Here is an 18,028-nt window from a genome sequence, read left to right as displayed (position 1 = left end):
CTTGGCTGTGCTGTGGGATACTAACGTACACCTATACACATTATGACGTAATGCTGTAAATGTGAATAGTGTACGAATGGCGGAACTACAATAATATATACGGCACATATACTGCCTAGAGAAAACTCATGCAACGTGGGGTCACCTGCATATCAAATATACTTAGTTAGCAACTTATGTATACATATAAAACAACTTTATTATATGATCATGTATATACATATTATACAAATTATATCAGGAGTAGATAATAGAAGATAATAGAATCTTCTATTATCTACTCCTGATTATATTATATTATATTATAGAATTCAAATACAAATACATGTACTAAAATACATAATTATTATACATTAAATATACATCTATTTTTTCTTTTTATCTATATTTAAATAAATAACGGCGCGACATCGAATAATAAATTATAGAATATTTTTATATATGAATGTTCATGGTTCTTGCAAGTGTGGCGGCGACACTGACGGCGACGACGCTGCTGATTATGATAAACGGAAGTGACGCATGTAGTGTTGGCGCACAAAGAGCGCTGCCATCTTGAACGCGTTGTACATGGAACCTGAAGACAGTGTCTCCAAATAATGACAGATTACAACGCTGTGGCACCGCCAACGACGACCAGTTACGATCCAAGTTCTATGTTTCAGGATGCTCTTCAGAGAGCGCGCATGGTAACTCTATTTAGAGTGTATTTCATTGTTCATTGTCGGCTGCGTATCCGCACCGGGAGGTTTTCGAACATCTCGTCCAGTTTTAATACGAACGTACCGAAAATAACTATGAAATTCGTTGAAACACCGCTTCGAAATTACCATGTAAAGTAACAGTTTCATTAGAACTGTCGGCATATTTAATGATTTCACAAATGTCAAGTTTTTTTAACATTTTCTTGTCTGTTTAATCAATTCAGATTGCAGCAAAAATTCACACTACCGACGATCAGCAAACTGCCCCAACCCAAGGAATTAAGCGACCACTAGAAGTAGAAGAGGATTCATCACGTATGTTGACTAACGGTGACTTAAGGAGAGTGGTATCCAGTAATATACATTCCAGGACTTCATGTTACGTGAAATTAACTTCGCAGTGGCTGGAGGTACGGTAGCCGTCGGTCGTTCAAGCCCCTTTTTTGGGTTAGGGTTAGGGTTAGGGTTAGGGTTATGGTTAGGGTTAGGGTTCTAGCTCATCTAAACTCTCAAATCGTGAATTTATTTCCCAAGGCGTTATTTCGAAATCTAGCGCCACCGCCGCCATCTTTGTCTCGTTAAGTATGAAAGCGAATGGACTCCCGTACCCGTAGCCTCGAGACATTAAGATACGGCTACCGTAACCGTAGCCACTGCCAATTAACTTCTTGAAACCCTTACCTTGGTAGTATTAGTAACTCTTAAGCTTGTAGTTGACGGTACTGATAGAGCAGAAGTGGAACATTACTTACCTACCTGTACTGTATCACGGTCATGAATTTCATACTATAGCCAGAGACAGTTTGCAAGGTTTTAGTTTTCAGAAAACGACTTTATTCACTTCCATGCATGTATCATGTATGGGGCGACGTAGCTCTAGTACTATAGCCCGCGTACAGTTGCCGCAGGGCTATAGAACATTTTATGCCAGGTTTCGTAGATGCACCTGTATCCCAATGTCTCCACGAAAAATGGCTAACAAAACGCAAAATGATCGGTCTTTTTAACACTTATTTATCTACATGGACATCTCACCTATCTTTTTGAACACTTTCCACAACTTTACACTGGTCATGTATTTATGCATTTATTCCTCAAAGTCTTAGCACTACTTCCAATTCTGTTTGAAATGCTGTTGTGTACACGCGTGACGTCGCCCGAAATGTAATAGGCTGCATTATAGCTGCCATGTGTTTTGCCTAGATATCCGGTGACGACACGCGTGCGCACGCCACATCATTTCAAACGGAATTGGAAGTAGTGCTAAGACTTTGAGGAATAAATGCATAAAAACATGGTGTAAAGTTGTGGAAAGTGTTCAAAAAGATAGGTGAGATGTCCATGTAGATAAATAAGTGTTAAAAAGACCGATCATTTTGCGTTTTGTGCGCCATTTTTCGTGGAGACATTGGGAGACAGGTGCAGCTACGGAACCTGGCATAAAATGCTAGGGGCGATGTAGACCATCCAGGCATCCTATTTCAATGTTGCATAAAGTCGAGTGAAGTCGGTTGTCAATAATTAATTTGTTCTGCCTTTGCATTGACGGTCGTTTTTGGTTGGGTTTCACAGATACATAGGTGGTTTCACAAACCAAAACTATGGTCAATCATGGTTAGTTTTTCATGGGTCATGGGTAAATTTTTCATGGTCATTAGGTTCATTTGTCATGGTCATAGGTTTTCAGACTGATGCATTTCTTACCGATTCTCTTGTTTGGTTTCTTAAAGTTGGAAGTGCAGATCCAAAGAGACTAGCCGCAGTAAACGACCGTAAGTAACTCCCGTCGCTTGGTAACTCCTGTGGAAACTGTACTACTATTCACATCTCCCCTATTAGCCCGACCAGGCTGTGTGACTAACGTCAATATACACAGCCTGACATCCATCCATTGGATAATCTTGTACCTCTACAAAAACTGCCGAACAATTACGTATATCTCAAATAAAATAATCATCTAAGCATTTCTGCCTTGTTTTGTATCAAGTATAACCTTCACCTTATAGTATTCCAGCGTTGTTATTAAAACTAATACCTCAGTTCGCTGTGCACAGTGTAAATTTCAAGAGCCGTACCTAAATTTCACTTTAACCGCCAACCACCATGTTTCCACTGCGCATGTGTTTCGATCGGCTCGCGGAAACCCCGAAACGACATGACATACCATAGCGTTGCAACTCGCGTTGGCGCGAGCATAAATAAGCATCATATACTCGTCATTGCCGATTTTAGTCGCACCGAACATAGCGGACATGGCAGCTGTCTGGTTGTTTTCATCCAATTCATCTCAGAAAATACGGCATAACTCGATAAATAAGTAGCGCCCAGTTACCGCGAGCAAGCTAGAGGTTTATAGATTCGTTTGAGCTCTTACATGTGACGCGAGCTGTGGCGATGTATTTGTGTTATTTGTTGTAGCAATTGTTGCACAGTTAGCAGCCAGACAGCAAGCCATGATGCAAGGAGTGGGACAACCCCGGCACTTGAATATGGGCGCCGTTTCTAATGATGAATTTGAAGTTCCAGACGGCATGGTCGGACTATGTGAGTGCATTTTTGTTCATATTTATGTCACTGCTGGGATATTCTTCATGTTACCCGGGCTAAACTATCAATCGCAAAGCCGATATTTTACGAAAACTGACTAATAACAATTAGTCAGGTCCCTTAGCTTCATGATTGTTACAGAGCTGACAAAAGCTCAATAAAATTCACGGGGATTATAGCTAAGACATGTGTTTGTATGTATCTACATGGTTCGCACAGTCCTTGAAAAGTCCTTGAATTTGAGGAGAGTCCTTGAATTTAATAAATGTTGATTTTGTGCTTGAAAAGTCCTTGAATTTTTAGAAAGAATCCTTGTCTGTAATAAAAAGAAATTTTGTACCATCAATAATGTACAAACCTCAATAAAAATTGCATTAAATGAGCTTAAAAAGCTATAGACACGATAGACAGTTAAATGATGATCACAAATTACAGTAATTAAGTCATTAAAATCAGTCAGTAAATCAATGTATGTTGTAGAAGTGACAGTGTTTAGAAGGGTTTATTAATGTGATCCAGGTATGTTTTAGAGGCGACAGTGATTAAGAATGGGGTTATTAAATTAAACCAGGTATGTTTTGTTCTGTGTATGAATTCCGATAAAATGTCATTGAATTTCCGATAAAATGTCCTTGAAAAGTCCTTGCAAAAATGTTCAGTTCTCCTGTATGAACCATGATCTAGATTTCTAGAAATGTAACTCAATTAGTTCGCGAGATACGAGAGTTAATACACTTTCATGCTGCCTATAGCGCAATAGCGTATGCGCGCGGGGAGGGGGGGTTAACAGCTGTATACAATGGGGGGCGGGCGCGGTTCAAACATTTAATCATCTGTAATTCACTTCTAATGAATATCTGCATTGGTCACCGCCTCTAATAATTATAGTACTGTCATAAGTTACAACTGTGCAAAGTTTGAGACTTTTGTCACTCCTGTAACGATTCGGCCCATATTTTGAACTAAGGGACCTGACTAAATGCCTGGATTTAAATATGGCGTGTTCTTTAAAGTGCTAGCTACTTTTGTGGCCTCTCTTCACGCATACACACATTTCGCTTGGTTTAACCTCGTGGGTAGTATTCCTGAAGCCTGGGCTCAACATTGAGCGACAATGGTAACTGCTTTTCCATTATGTCTGTGTTTGTGTACCGACTATTCCTATGTGTTGCATTTAAGCTGCCAAGCTTGCTATTTGTTTACTTTTAGCAATGGTAGCACATGAGGAATGTGAAGTTCCAGACAGTATGGTTGGATTGTGTAAGTGCATAAATGTTATGAGAAATTAGCCCACATGGCATATTCTGTTGCCATGTTCTATGTGTCGGGACCCTAAATACAAGTATCAATGCTGATCTGTTAATAGTTATCATTACATTCCTGCAAACGTGCCATTGTGGCAGGCTGAACTATACGAGTAATTTGTAGTGCTAACATTAAAAATGTTTAGGTAATTGTATTCTTTTATTCATGCAGTGATAGGAAGAGGAGGAGAACAAATAAACAGGCTTCAAGCAGAATCTGGAGCCAAAGTACAGATTGCACCAGGTGTGTTAAATTTTAACCTGACTGTTTCATTAATTGCAAAACACGCAAGTTGTTGAGTCTTTTGACCTGAACCCTGCTTTGTACAAGTAACTGAGCATTTCTGGCTTTAGTTGTTAAATAAACATTGCCTGCTGGCCTGTTCGTCCAGTTCTGTTACTACAATAATAAACCGGTTTCTTTTGTTTTCATGATGAAAACCTTGTTTATCATTTGCAGACAGTGGAGGCAAACCGACGCGATCATGCACCCTCACAGGCACTCCTGAAGCGATCGAGTATGTATGACGTCAGAGCTGTTTGATTTTATGTGAATATTAGCAGGTGTTCATAGATAAACTTTATGTATGTGGGTCGATTGATACAACCTTTCAAGATACGAGGTAGATAATGTGTCTGCTCACACTTATTTTACGTTGACAGGAAAGTTAAAGAACTGATAGACAGTATAGTCTCCAAAGGCAACGTTCAGCCACCAGGTTACGGAGGCGTAGGCATGGGTGGCCTTGGGGGCGGTGGCGGTGGCGGTGGCGGCGGCGGCATCGGCGGCCATGGAGGAGGTGCCAACGTCACTTCAGAGTTACCTATCCCAGCAAGCAAAGTTGGGCTTGTCATTGGAAAGGGTGGCGAAACTATCAAAAGTTTACAGGTAGGCGCTTGTTTCCCTTATGAACCGTTTATTAATATGACAGCATGTCATTTCTGTCGAAAATGTTACGTGTGTAGATGTTAGTTTTTAGCTCATCTGCCATAGTCAGATGCAGCTTGTAGAATCGCTTGTCCGTCCGTCCGTCCGTCCGTCCGGTCGGTCGTCCGTCAACAGTTGGGCACAAATCTTAACCGCTCGACGTACGGTCACGATATTCGGGTCGTTTTGGGGGATGCGTCAAAACGCAGTTGGGAATGTCGAAGCTGGGGTCAAGAGGTCAAAGAGTCAAGAAGGTGTAAAAGAAGGGGGAACATTCACAATCGCTTAACTTAAGGTATAGGGTGGAAATGCCAGACTTGCGCAGACAAAATCTAACCGGCTGACCCTAGGCTCGTCGATAGTCGAGAATGTAAGTAGCATGCATAAAGGTACGGAAATAGCCATCACTGCTGCCGAAATTGGAGGTCACCAGTCAAAAGGTCAGTGGCACAGGGCAGATTTTAGACATTTTCCTGTAAGACATGGTCTGAGCGGAGCGATTGAAAAAACTTTTTTGTTTCAAGGGGCGGTGACCTAGCATTTTTTATTGGGCTTATAATTCTGAACAGGACACATGAAATGTCCTACTCTGCTGACATGACGAAGAGTAAGTGTCGGATAACCTTTTGACTGCTCCAAGAGGAGGGATTAAACTGATTTGTTCACTGTGCAACAGAAGGACTGAACCTGGCTTTTGCTATTCATTAGAGCCCGCCGGGGACGGACCCCCATACCTGTGTCAATGTGAGGCTACAGTTGCAGCAGTTTAATTGCAAAAGGCAAATGTTTGTTGATACAGGTTTACGCTCCTTAAATCATCATGAAATCTATTCTAAAGCAGTCTGTCCTATAGCACCCCTGCCATTAGGCCTGAAAGGCTGAATGATCGAATCAGTGGATATGCTCTACCAGCGACAAAAAACACCAAGGCAGCCCATGGCTGGCACGCGCTTCTTTATGCATAATTGTTGGCCTGCCAACTGCTGGCAATGCCCTGTTATACTCACAGCTGAAGCAATCTTGCCTGAAATATACTTACTTGGATATTTAGGCCTGTAACCTACTGTACGATTTCAGAAACGATGCCATCTTTGACTAATTGATTAGCACTTGCACGGCGCGCATCCTCGCGGCAACTATAGGCGCTAGTTTAAATTAGATTTTATTCATCAATGTTAACTTTGTTTAAAAGAATAAAATAATAACTAGTACCAATATTATAATATATAATATTTACTTTTCATCTATGAAATCTTACAATATATAATGTAGCTTATGGCGCGTGCGTATCCATGTTACACAGTTTGTGCGAACATAAGCTGGTTAGACCATAGAAATATTAGAGACACTATATATTTATGATGTTCTATGAACTGTCACTCAGGGGCATATGGAAGAAAGCATTATTAAGGGGGCAGTATAAAGGCATCATCCGGCTGGGTTTTTAATTTTTTTAATAATAATTAAGAGAGAGAGACAAAGTCCATAAGATAATATAGAGAGAGAGTAGTAAAATTGAGACGGGGACAGGAAAAACGGTGATACGGTGTGTATGCGACGGAGAAACGGGGTACAAATTAGGTCGTGCCGAGATGTTGTGGCAAGGGGATGGGAGGTGGGAGGCAGGGAGGGAGGTGAAGGTAGGGGGAGGAGAATGGGAGGTAAGGGGGGAAGTGAGAGGGCAAGAGGAAGTGAAGTGGGAGGCAGGGGGAGGAGGTGGACGCAGTGGTGGGAGGGAGGGTGGAGAGAAGGACTCCGCAGCCCCCCTCTAATTAAACTTGGAGATCCATGGTTTTTTTTACCCTTCAATATGCTTGAAAGATCTTTATAAGTAGATAGAAAATAGATAGCTGTGAATCTAGTGACACACAATTCGAAAGTGAAAGGCAAAGTATCATTTAATAAAATAAACGCGAAAATCGCGATGGGGGGGAGATAGTGAGCGTGTCCTAACATGATGTGTACTGCAACTGCGTATGCTGCCATATCTTGCGGCCATAAGCAAATGTGTCACCGCTGACGCACAGACTGAAGTTTATAACCGTAGCAACAGAACGCGCCAGGATGAGCTCAGCCGCTCTGCGGCTCTTGTTATTTATTAATTCAAGATATGCATGTGATTTGATGTCTTTTTGTTTAAAGTGGAGAAACCAGAGAATGTTACATTTAGAAGGGTGTTCATGGATTTTTTTTAGGAAAAGGCTGGTGTCAAGATGGTCATGGTACAGGACGGACGATGGCCACGGCTCCTGAAAAGCCCCTCAGAATCATGGGTGATCAGCTGAAAGTCCAGCGGGCACGTGAAATGGTTCTGGACCTTCTTGCCTCTAAAGACATGGTAAGTGGTCAGCAGTTAGACTGCTTCAAAATATGCAGGTATAAATACCAGACAGTGAAACGCATGCATACTTAAAACATGCAGGTGCTCTACCGTGGTGCTTGTCTGAATTATCTCGGAAGTTATCGCAATTATCTCTCTCATGATCTCCCTAATCTGTCTGTATTTATGTATTGCAGGGAGGCGGGTTCGGAGGGGGAGGTGGTGGAGCGGAGGGCGGAGGGGGAGGTGGCGGAGGCGGAGGCGGAGAGTACGGTGCGGGTCCTACGCGGAGAGAAGTCACTGTTCCACAGTTTGCTGTCGGCGTAGTGATTGGAAAGGGAGGAGAAATGATCAAAAAGATACAGGCAGAAAGTGGAGCCCGTTTACAGTTCAAGCAAGGTGGGTACTGATTATGAGTCACACAAATAATCATTTTAATAACATTTAATAACGTTTTTAGCTCATCTGACATAGTCAGATGGCAGCTTGTAGAATCGCATGATCGTCGTCGTCGTCCGGTCCGTGCGTCAACAGTTGGGCACAAATCTTAACCGCTCGACGTACCGGTCACGATATTCGGGACGTGGGGGGTAATCCGAAAAACGATTTGGATGTCGAAGCTGGGGTCAAGGTCAAGAGGTGTAAAAGAAGGGGGAACATTCACTCCTTAACTTAAGGTATAGGGAGAAATGCCAAGAATTGCGGGGCACAAATCTAAACGGCTCGACCTAGGCTGCGTGATAGTCGGTGTATAGGCATCATGTAGGAAAGACCATCACTGTGGGCGAATTGGAGGTCACAGGTCAAAGGTCAATGTGGCACAGGCAGATTTTAGACATTTTCTGAGGACATGGTCTGACGGAGCGATTGAAACTTTTTTGTTTCAGCGCGGTGACCTAAGCATTTTTATGGCTTTATTGAAAGGACCATGAAATATGCTTTCCACTGACATGTGAAGAGTAAGTGTCGGATAACCTTTTGACCCTCAAAGAGGGGTTAAACATTGATTTTGTTGACTTTTAAGCAAAGGACTGAACTGCTTTTGCTATTATTAGAGCCCATACCTGTGTCAATGTGAGGCATACAGTTGCACAGTTTTAATTGCAAAGGCAAATGTTTTGTGAACAAGGTTTACCGCTCCTTAAATCATATGATTTTTTAAGCAGTCTGTCTATAGCACCCTGCGCTGCCTGAAGGCTGAATGATGAATCAGTGAATGCTCGGCATGAGGCAAAAACACAGGCAGCCATGGCTGGCACGCTTCTAATCATTAATTGTTGGCCTGCCAACCTGCAATGCACCTGTTAACTCACAGCTGAGCAAAATTATCGCTTGCCTGAATATACTTACTTGGATTTTAGCCTGTACCTACTGTAGATTTCAGGAACGATGCATCTTTGATTATTGATTACACTTGCACAGCGCATCTCGGCGGCAAACTATAGGCCTAGTTTAAATAAATTTTATTCTCATGTAATTTGTTAAACGAATAAATAATAACTAGTACCATATAATATATACATATTTACTTTTCATCTTGAATCTTAACATATATCATGTAGCTATGGCGGTGCGTATCCATTTACAGTTGTGCGAAACATAAGCTCTTACCAATAGAAATATTAGAGACACTATATATTATGATTTCTATGACTGTTACACTCAGGGGCATAGAAGAAAGCATTATTGAGGGGGCAGTAAAAGCATCATCCTGGGTTTTAATTATTTTTTTTTTATAATTAAGAGAGAGAGAGAGAGAGAGTAGGAAATTGAGACGGGGACAGGAAAACGGTGATACGGTGTGTATGCGAGCGGGAAACGGGGTTACAATTAGGTCGGTGCGAGATGTTTGTGCAAGGGATGGGAGGTGGGAGGCAGGGGGAGGGAGATGGGAGGTAAGGGGGAAGTGAGAGGCAAGAGGAGTGAAGTGGGAGGCAGGGGGAGGGAGGTGGGACGCAGTGGGGAGGGAGTGGGAGAGAAGGACTCCCGCCCCCTCTAATTAAACTTGGAGATCCATGCTCTATGTTGAAATCTTTTATAGATAGATAAAAATAGATAGCTGTGAATCTATGACACAAAATTCGAAGGAAAGGCAAGTATCATTTCATAAAATAAACCAAAATCGCATGGGGGGAGATAGTGAGCGTGTCCTAACAATGATGTGTACGCAACTGCGTATCTGCATATCTGCGCCTAACAAATGTGTCATGCTACCACGACTGAAATTGTACGTTCATAACCGTAGCAACAGACCCCAGATGAGCCCAGACGCTCTGCGGCTCTTGTTATAATTAAGTGTTCATCTTGCTGCTCAGGTCACTATGCTGTTTACTGCAAATGTAGACAAGTATTTTTTTTATAAATGCCATATATATGTAAATAGCATGTATGAGATCTTGTGTGTGTGTTGGTGTTGTATCACGTTGCACACGTGTGCTTGGTGTGTATTTACAGATGATGGTTCGTCGATGAATGGCGAGAGAGTGTGCATGGTGATGGGAAATCCCGAAGCTCTGAACAAAGCAGTAAACATGTTGCATGAGATTATACAGAGCGCTCAGGTATGGTTTTGTCTATCTCATCCATTGACATTGTTCATGTTTACCTTTGCACAGACATGCTATGGTTACCTTGCAAATGCTCTATCACTGTGCAGCCGTGTCGGGAAAGCCTCACATCGTAGATACATACATGCTTGGCTCGCTTGCAGGATAGACAAGGCGGTCCACGCGGCGGTCCAGGAGGTGGGCGAGGCCGTGGTCGCGGGGGCGATCGTTGGGGCGGCAACGACCGGGGTCCCGGCGGCTACGGTGGAAACTTCGGGGGCAGCTACGGCGGCGAACAGGATGAAGTGCGTTACCACGTCCCCGCAAACAAATGTGGGCTTGTCATTGGCAAAGGTGGGTGATACGCACACGCGCATTGTGGAGATGATTGTGATGGCCGCAGGTTCGTCATCGGCAAGGCAGGCGTGAGCTGTGTGTCTTTGAAATAAGTTTGAAAACCCTGCCAGTCCTGATTTCAAAAATTGTGTTTTCAACCGTATAGCTTGTGGTGAAATTTTAAAAAGTTGCCAGTCCCAGACATGCGATATTAAAAACAAAATCCACAGACTCTTCTTCGGCAAGTGGGAAGTTGTGTGAATGCACGTCCACGTGTGATTGTTATCGAGCCGGGCCTGCCAACGATGCAGATCGAGTGGTAATGAGTCGTACCACTTGGTTGACGACCGTCGTCCATTGCTAAACTTCCACCGCTGCGGTTCTGCTTCAGGAGGCGAGACGATAAGAAACATCAACCAGTTGACGGGTTGTCACGTAGAGCTGGACCGGCACCCGCCGCCCAACCCCAACGAGAAGGTGTTCCTGCTTCGCGGCGACCCCGAGCAGATACACCACGCGCAGACGCTCATCGCCGAAAAGTGTAGTCTGCCGCCGCCGGCCGGTCCCGGACAGGGCGCTCCAGGTGCGTAGGCTGTCGCATTGTCAGAGCGCGATGTTCCAGTGAGAGCAGTTTGATCGATCTCCCCCCCCTCTCGCTGCAACGAAACTAAGTCGTGCTTGATAAGCAGATCATTCTGATCGCTGTGTTGTTAGAGCGCAATGTATTAACGAGCGCAGTCTAGTGCACGCTGCAGTGGTGACGCGAAGTAGTGTCGTACTTCATGAGAGCGTTTTATTAAACTGATTACTTGCGTCAGGGGAAAAAATATAATTTATTTTTCGGGGGCTACTTTTCAAGCTCGCGTGCATGAAAATAGCATTCTAAAATTTGGTTTGCATTGAACTCTATGCAAATTTATGGGGGCTCTTTTTGGCATTTCGGGGGCTAAATCGCCCGAGCCCCCATGTATTTTTTTCACTGACCTGCGTAATGAATGCTAACGATTGCATTTGCTAACAGGACCTAATGGACCGGGTGGACCAGGAGGATATGGTGACGGAGGCCCACCTCAGCAAGCGGGTGTGCCGCAGGGTTACGCCCCACAAGGATGGGGCAATGCCTATCAGCAGTGGAACCCGCAGCCTACTGCTCAAGGTAAACAACCAACTGCTCACAGCTGCTGTGTCCTTTCCTAGTCCTAATCTATGTCCAAGACAGTCCTCGCCAAAAGACAAAATCCTTTACTGGACATTCGGTCCAGTAAAAAATAGATTTTTACCAGACCGAATGATATGTTACTCGACCAAAAAAATATTGAAACATTAAAACACATTCACATCTCTGTTGCTTTTCCTTTGTGGACATATCTAACATATATGCTTTCTTGCTCATCACCAGCTATGTCTGTTGACCCGTCCATGATAAAGCTGAAAAAGCTAGCATCGTTTATTTTTTCATCCATTTCGTGACGCGTACAATCAGCAATGCATTCGATAATGCCAGCTTTGTCATTAATGTAGGTTTCACCTATTTCTAGGCCTTTGGCCTTGTCCAATTGTGTGATCCAGGTATAATCAGTGATAGTAATATAAACTTCCCATGATAGTTCACACACACGTCGCATGTCATCATTTTCTTATCTTTTATCATATAACAGCCAATCTCTTCCTATCGCTTTCCCACACCATAGATTAATTTGGTACACGCGTATATAAGATAGCCATAGGCAGGGATATTAGGGTTAGACATAGTGTGTGGTACTCACGTACCCGTAGCCTCTGCGTAATTTGTTGATGTTATGTTACCTGTAACCTGACACACGGTCTGGTAAAGTCAAATTTCTTGTCGGACCCGTGCAAAAATCACAGGTTTTGTCCGACGGTCCGACGCTTTTGGCGAGGACTGCCAAGATGAGGTTTCTGCTGGCCGGTCGGGCCTTCTCCTCTAGCCATCATTCATTGACACTCGGCAGTCTAAACGCACAGCTATAACATAACAAAGCTGTTGTGGCTTTCCTTCCTATCTTGCACCTTTTCCTATTTTGTGTATGTACATAGTTTTAGAAAAAATATCGTAACAAAATGTAGCATGACCCCAGGTGATCCTGTTGTTGGAACTCCCGTCGGGGGAAGCGTGGTTGACTGTGTGCTTGCACTTGTTCCTTCACATGATTACCTTAGGTTAGGTACCTTATTAGGTTGCTGCAGCGACTACTACTACCTAAGGAGTTACATGTCTGGTCACTGATAGGCAGGACCAAGGCCACCAAACCTGGGTGTAATGTGGGCTACACTATTTTCTCTTCCAGGCAATGGGCAAGACCCGAATGCACAGGGATGGCAGCAGTACTATGCTCAGTATGATAGCGCACAGGGACCAAGGACGTCGCAAGCAGGTAATTGGGGAGAATTTGCCTGTCATGTGCGTACCTCGTTGTGTATCGTGCGTAGGCGGCAAATGGTGCCTCATATGTTTGTCTGTGAAAAAATTCAGCTCCATGCCATTGTGTGTGTCTTGGTGAAAGGTGGTGGTGTTACAATAAACAGCAATGATTATGGTACTAAAATTTTTCAACAAGAAGGGATGAAAAAAAGGAATGTACTAAATTGATAGTTTTTTGAAAAACATAAATTTGAATCGAAATGAAGAAGTGATAGGTGGCCATTTTTATCGCGAATGATCTCTATTGTGTTTCAGCTACGCACGAACCCGACATGTGTTCTTATGCCTGCCTTATCATGTTGCTTGCATTTCTTATTTATTTAGGACGTACACGATAGTTCAACCGCAGAATGACACAGACTTGTATGACGTGTGTGCATGCAAACGAGTTTTCCAGAGGTGTGCATTCCGGGGACTGGGCGTGGATCTGATCGAGTCTCGTCTCGTGTATGTGAAACTGCTTTCATTCGACGCTCACATTTCTGTTGCAGATGTTGGGAGTCGTGCTCCCGCTCAGGGTCAGCAAGCACAGCCGGACTATACTCTCGCATGGGCCGAATATTTCAAGAAACAGCAAGGTATTACGATATTCGCCCCCCCTCTACGTACAGCTTACTCAAGGCAGCACCTCACCTGTAACCAATGTAATGCAACTCCCCTTAAAGATCCCGCCCATCCACCCACGGGCTAGATGGGCCAGACCTCGCGTCCGCCAAAATCCCTGCCGAAATTGCACGGGTCGTCACCCTACGATAGAACTACACAGCACTTTCCGTTGCGCCCGGAGCGTGGTACGGTGATGTTGACGTCGAGGTCTGTTTCCATGGTTACAGAGGCGGCGCGAGGCGCTGGGTCTGCACAGGTTGGCGGTGCACAGGACTACAGCCAGGCGTGGAATGAGTTCTTCAAAGCCCAATGTGGGACTCGTCAGTCTTAACCGGATTTGACCATATTAAGTTCATAATTATCTTCTAGTGGACGCAAAGAAAGCATAAACCCGGTGACGAGCGGAATGGGCTTGGATTCTTACTGAAGACCCCCCTATACCGATTGTCTAAAGGATCTTGCTCAGTCTAGGCTGCCCAAATCACTTTTTTTTATCCAATTCAAATTCAATTTCAAATTCAATTTTAATCCACATTCGTGCCTACTGCACGCCTTTGAATCCATCATGTGTGGTTTTCCCCAAACTGGGCATTAGCACCGTTGTCTAATTTTTCTTCAGACTCAGAAGAAAGTCTCAGAAGTAGTCTTGTTTGATCTGTCTAACAAGTAAACGTTTACTTATGACAGTTGCAGTAGACAGATGTACAAAGGTGTACTGTAAGAATTTTGTAGGTGTGCAAAGTAGTACTCTAGTGGCTATTTGCCACTTGATCATTCTCACCACGTTATCAGAAATTGTAAACTTGTCGGTAATAATTAATGGTAAGGTGCATGCCATGAAAACGAAGATTGAAGTTGTCCGTTTCTTTGTGCGTGGGTAAGGCAAAGAACAAGTAATTACGTGTGCAAGGCATTCCTCCACTTGGAGTAAGGTGTTGCCTGATACCAGCACCCGACGTTCTGACGTCCGGCTTTGGAGTTTCCCGAATAACCCGAGGCTGGGTTTCGCAGGGCATCACTCTCACGTCTTTTTGCGTTGCAGGCCAGCAAGCGCAGAACCCTTCGGCAGCAGGTCAGCAGCAGCCGGCCGCGCCGCAGCAGCAACAGCAACAGCAGCAGGCGGGCCAGCCCGACTACAGCGCCGCGTGGGCCGAGTACTACCGGCAGCAAGGCTACTACGGCGCCCAGCAGGTAGGACGGGCCGAACGCCCCTCATTCGTTTCGCACTAACCTGTCTTCTTTTGTGGTTCCCAGCTGCGATCACCGATGCCGCGTCCCCGAGGGGGAGGGGGGTCGGCGGACGCGTCACGTGCGTCGTCGACGGGATGCGTCCATGTTGTAGGCTTTGGTTGTCTCGTCGTGTGAAGTGTGGGGCGTGGACAGACAGGTGGTGTGTTAATGTGGTGCGCGCTGTTTGTTCCAGGGGTAGAGCATGTAGGCGCACGTGCGGCTGCCTGACCCTGCGGCGGGATACCCCTGTACAGTGGTGTGACCTGGTGGCGCGTAGGCGGGAGCATTGATGGCCTCGTACGCCAGGCTGCCCGGTAGTAGGTAAAAAACAGGTGCTTGTGCTGATTTATCACGACTGATTTATCTTTGCAGAGCCTGATGACCGGCATTATGGTAGGTGATGTGTCAAACTAACCACGTACATTCTCTATTTCTTTGCAGGTGACCAAGGCATTCTAGTACAGATTTAGGGTCACACGGAACAATTAACGTCGTGACTTCGATTCTCTCCCTTGCCTGTGTTGTTAAATTGGCAAATAGATGCGCCTAGTGTAATTAAATCAAGTCGTGCGGCTAAGGAAAATCGTTAAATGTGTTTATCATACTAATACCCAGTCTGATAAAAATTGTGTGTTCTTTTTGTTTTTCCATTGTATAGGCGGCACCACAGTAAGATGATCATGAATCTTGTCGAAGATATCTGCGGCGATTGTACCGATGCGTTCTACCTTAGCAAAACCCTTATAATATGCTGACATTTCAGCATTCTGGCAGCCATCAAAATCCACACCGAAAAGTGTTTAAGCTATCTGATTGGGATAAGTAGTCAGTCAGCAAGGTAGTGGTGCCAGAGAAGTAAGTGTAGCTGCAAGGTTAAGCCAGTTTCTTAGTTGTAGTGAAGAGACGCAACTGGCCATCCGTGGATGGGGGGGCAGGGAAACATTATGACGTGGAGTTAAATGAATAGAAGCATCGTGGGATCAGAGGATAGTTATTTGTGTGTAAGATGGCGGTGTGACAGGGTTAGTGTTCACCCAGCCAGAGATTCGTCTCCATTTAAGTATAGTTATTGTTAAGTGGTGTGGAAAACTAAACTGCAATGTCACTGATTTTTTTTTAATGTTTATGCATATGTAACAAATTACATTGACCATGGGGTTTGCCTATAAAATTGATACTGTACAGATTTTCCTGTCTAATAGTAAATACGAGTCCAGACTATTATGAACCATGACGTGTCATTTTATGAATATGGAAGAGTTTCATTGTTTTTTATGTTGAATATGGTAATTAATATGATAAGAAATATGCTTTTATCGCTAAGTATGTGTGTGCCTCTTCCAGTTTATCACCCACTGCACACGTATTATAGTGTTTGTTGGTGTTATCTACGCTATTCACTACAACAATGTATGATCCATCTTATGTACTATTTGCTGTCGACGGTGTTATTAAAATTAATGGTGTTTACTAGTAAACTTTGTAGAGAGGTGTCGTATTTCTGTAGGTGTTAGTTTGAAATACTGCACAGTCGTTGAGTGGCTGGATTGCGTGAGCCCGTTGAGCAGTACCTGGCACACTGCGGACAATTGCTGCGCTGCCGAGCTGTCATTAGTCGGAACGACTAGGTGACAACACAGAATAAGATCAGTGGGAGCTGTAAGGTGCCACCCCTCTTTTTGAGACGATTTTACTTAAGTAGAGTAAAATTAATAGCAACTAAATTTGTATTGACAGCGAGAATGATTATTTACTTATATTACCCCTAACCCATCAGGCTCCTGCTGTCAGTGAGTGTACGTGAAAGATTTTTGTGATTGCATTGCAATTGTGCAAACAATTCGCGGGCTTGTATGAAAGCATAGGTTCAAAGAACCCCTCACTCACCTAGATTAATTAAGAATTTACGTATATATAATGTAACACCCATCGGCACTGTATTGTTAAGTAATTGCACACTTCAGTGATCCCTGTTGTGAAATAAACGTGACCACTGTGAAATGCTTGCTTTTCTTCATCATTGGTTTTGTGCATTGTCTTTTGCTTGATAATCTCAGCACCTCTCTTTCAGTGTCAACCACACCTTGGCAAGACTGGAAATGATGCTTGATATTTCGATGCTTGATTCACAATTTGAATATTGATGATATTAATTCAATTGACGACAATTTGCTTGGTGAAGAGTTGATATGCATAACATTGCTGTGCATGGGGGTGCACGCGGTATTTGAATACAGCTTTGCTTCCTCGTTGCTTGTTCAATGCCGATCCCCAACCTACCCACTTTCATTTATGGACAGGGAGATACCTGGGGGAGGGGGGGTGTAGAATGGCAGGATACGAACCACACACTGGCCATAGACTAGCTGTAATTACGTATATGTATATATTGTTTATGGTTCCCTCATTGTTTTAGATGGTTTATTTTTTTATTGCTCATACTATTACATCAGCCCCAATTAGTCACTAGCAGCTAGTTTGTAAATTTGAAACACTCTAAATGATTGATTGATTGATTGATTGATTGATTGATTGATTATTTGACTAAGGACATGCCCTCCCAGTCCCAAGTCCTCTATTCAATTGACACTGGTGAACAATATTTGGCATGCTTCGATTTGTCTTGCCAATCTATTTATCGTCATGATTGGTTCGTTCTTCTGTTGATATTTTCTAGGACATTGACGACTGAGCTTGCAGGTGAGAAGTAAGATTTGTTATTCAGTTCATGACATTTGTGGGGGACGTTTATGTGAATCTTTAACACGCAAGTAGAGAGAAATTCATAGTGGCCACACTATTGTAAACAGTTGCCGTTGTTTTTCCGCCCACATCCACGATATTTTCATCAGACTACAGGCAGGGTGACACCGTCTATAGTATTGATAGCTTGTGATTGTTGGGATTTGATTGTGTGTTTTATGGTCATTGAGGTCACCGCATATGGATCTGTCATTGATTGGTTCCCTGCGTATCTTGACGAGTTGATTAGATGAAGCATTTGATTTCTCCCGTGATGTAATGCAATTTTTGTGCATACGTGCCTCTGCTGCCACTTGTTTTA

At 43.7% G+C, this 18,028-nt stretch overlaps 1 protein-coding gene across 1 annotated transcript; it reads left to right on the top strand.

Annotated features, from left to right (window-relative positions):
- The first annotated feature begins 525 nt into the window (after nt 1–525).
- LOC106821374 (far upstream element-binding protein 1-like) lies at nt 526–16,979 on the top strand. The gene is given in 19 exon segments (XM_014826141.1): nt 526–689; nt 929–1,019; nt 2,435–2,476; nt 3,123–3,248; nt 4,461–4,511; nt 4,728–4,799; nt 5,016–5,073; nt 5,219–5,444; nt 7,679–7,712; nt 7,715–7,821; nt 8,001–8,202; nt 10,258–10,364; nt 10,514–10,703; nt 11,077–11,268; nt 11,707–11,841; nt 12,995–13,081; nt 13,620–13,706; nt 14,777–14,925; nt 15,623–16,979. Coding segments are annotated over 19 exon segments (2,061 nt in total). The 5' UTR covers nt 526–599; the 3' UTR covers nt 15,638–16,979.
- The last annotated feature ends 1,049 nt before the right edge of the window (nt 16,980–18,028 follow it).

Source organism: Priapulus caudatus, unplaced genomic scaffold (genome assembly GCF_000485595.1).
Source record: "Priapulus caudatus unplaced genomic scaffold, Priapulus_caudatus-5.0.1 Scaffold70, whole genome shotgun sequence".
NCBI lineage: Eukaryota > Metazoa > Priapulida > Priapulimorpha > Priapulimorphida > Priapulidae > Priapulus > Priapulus caudatus.
This window is presented reverse-complemented; position numbering and strand designations above follow the sequence as displayed.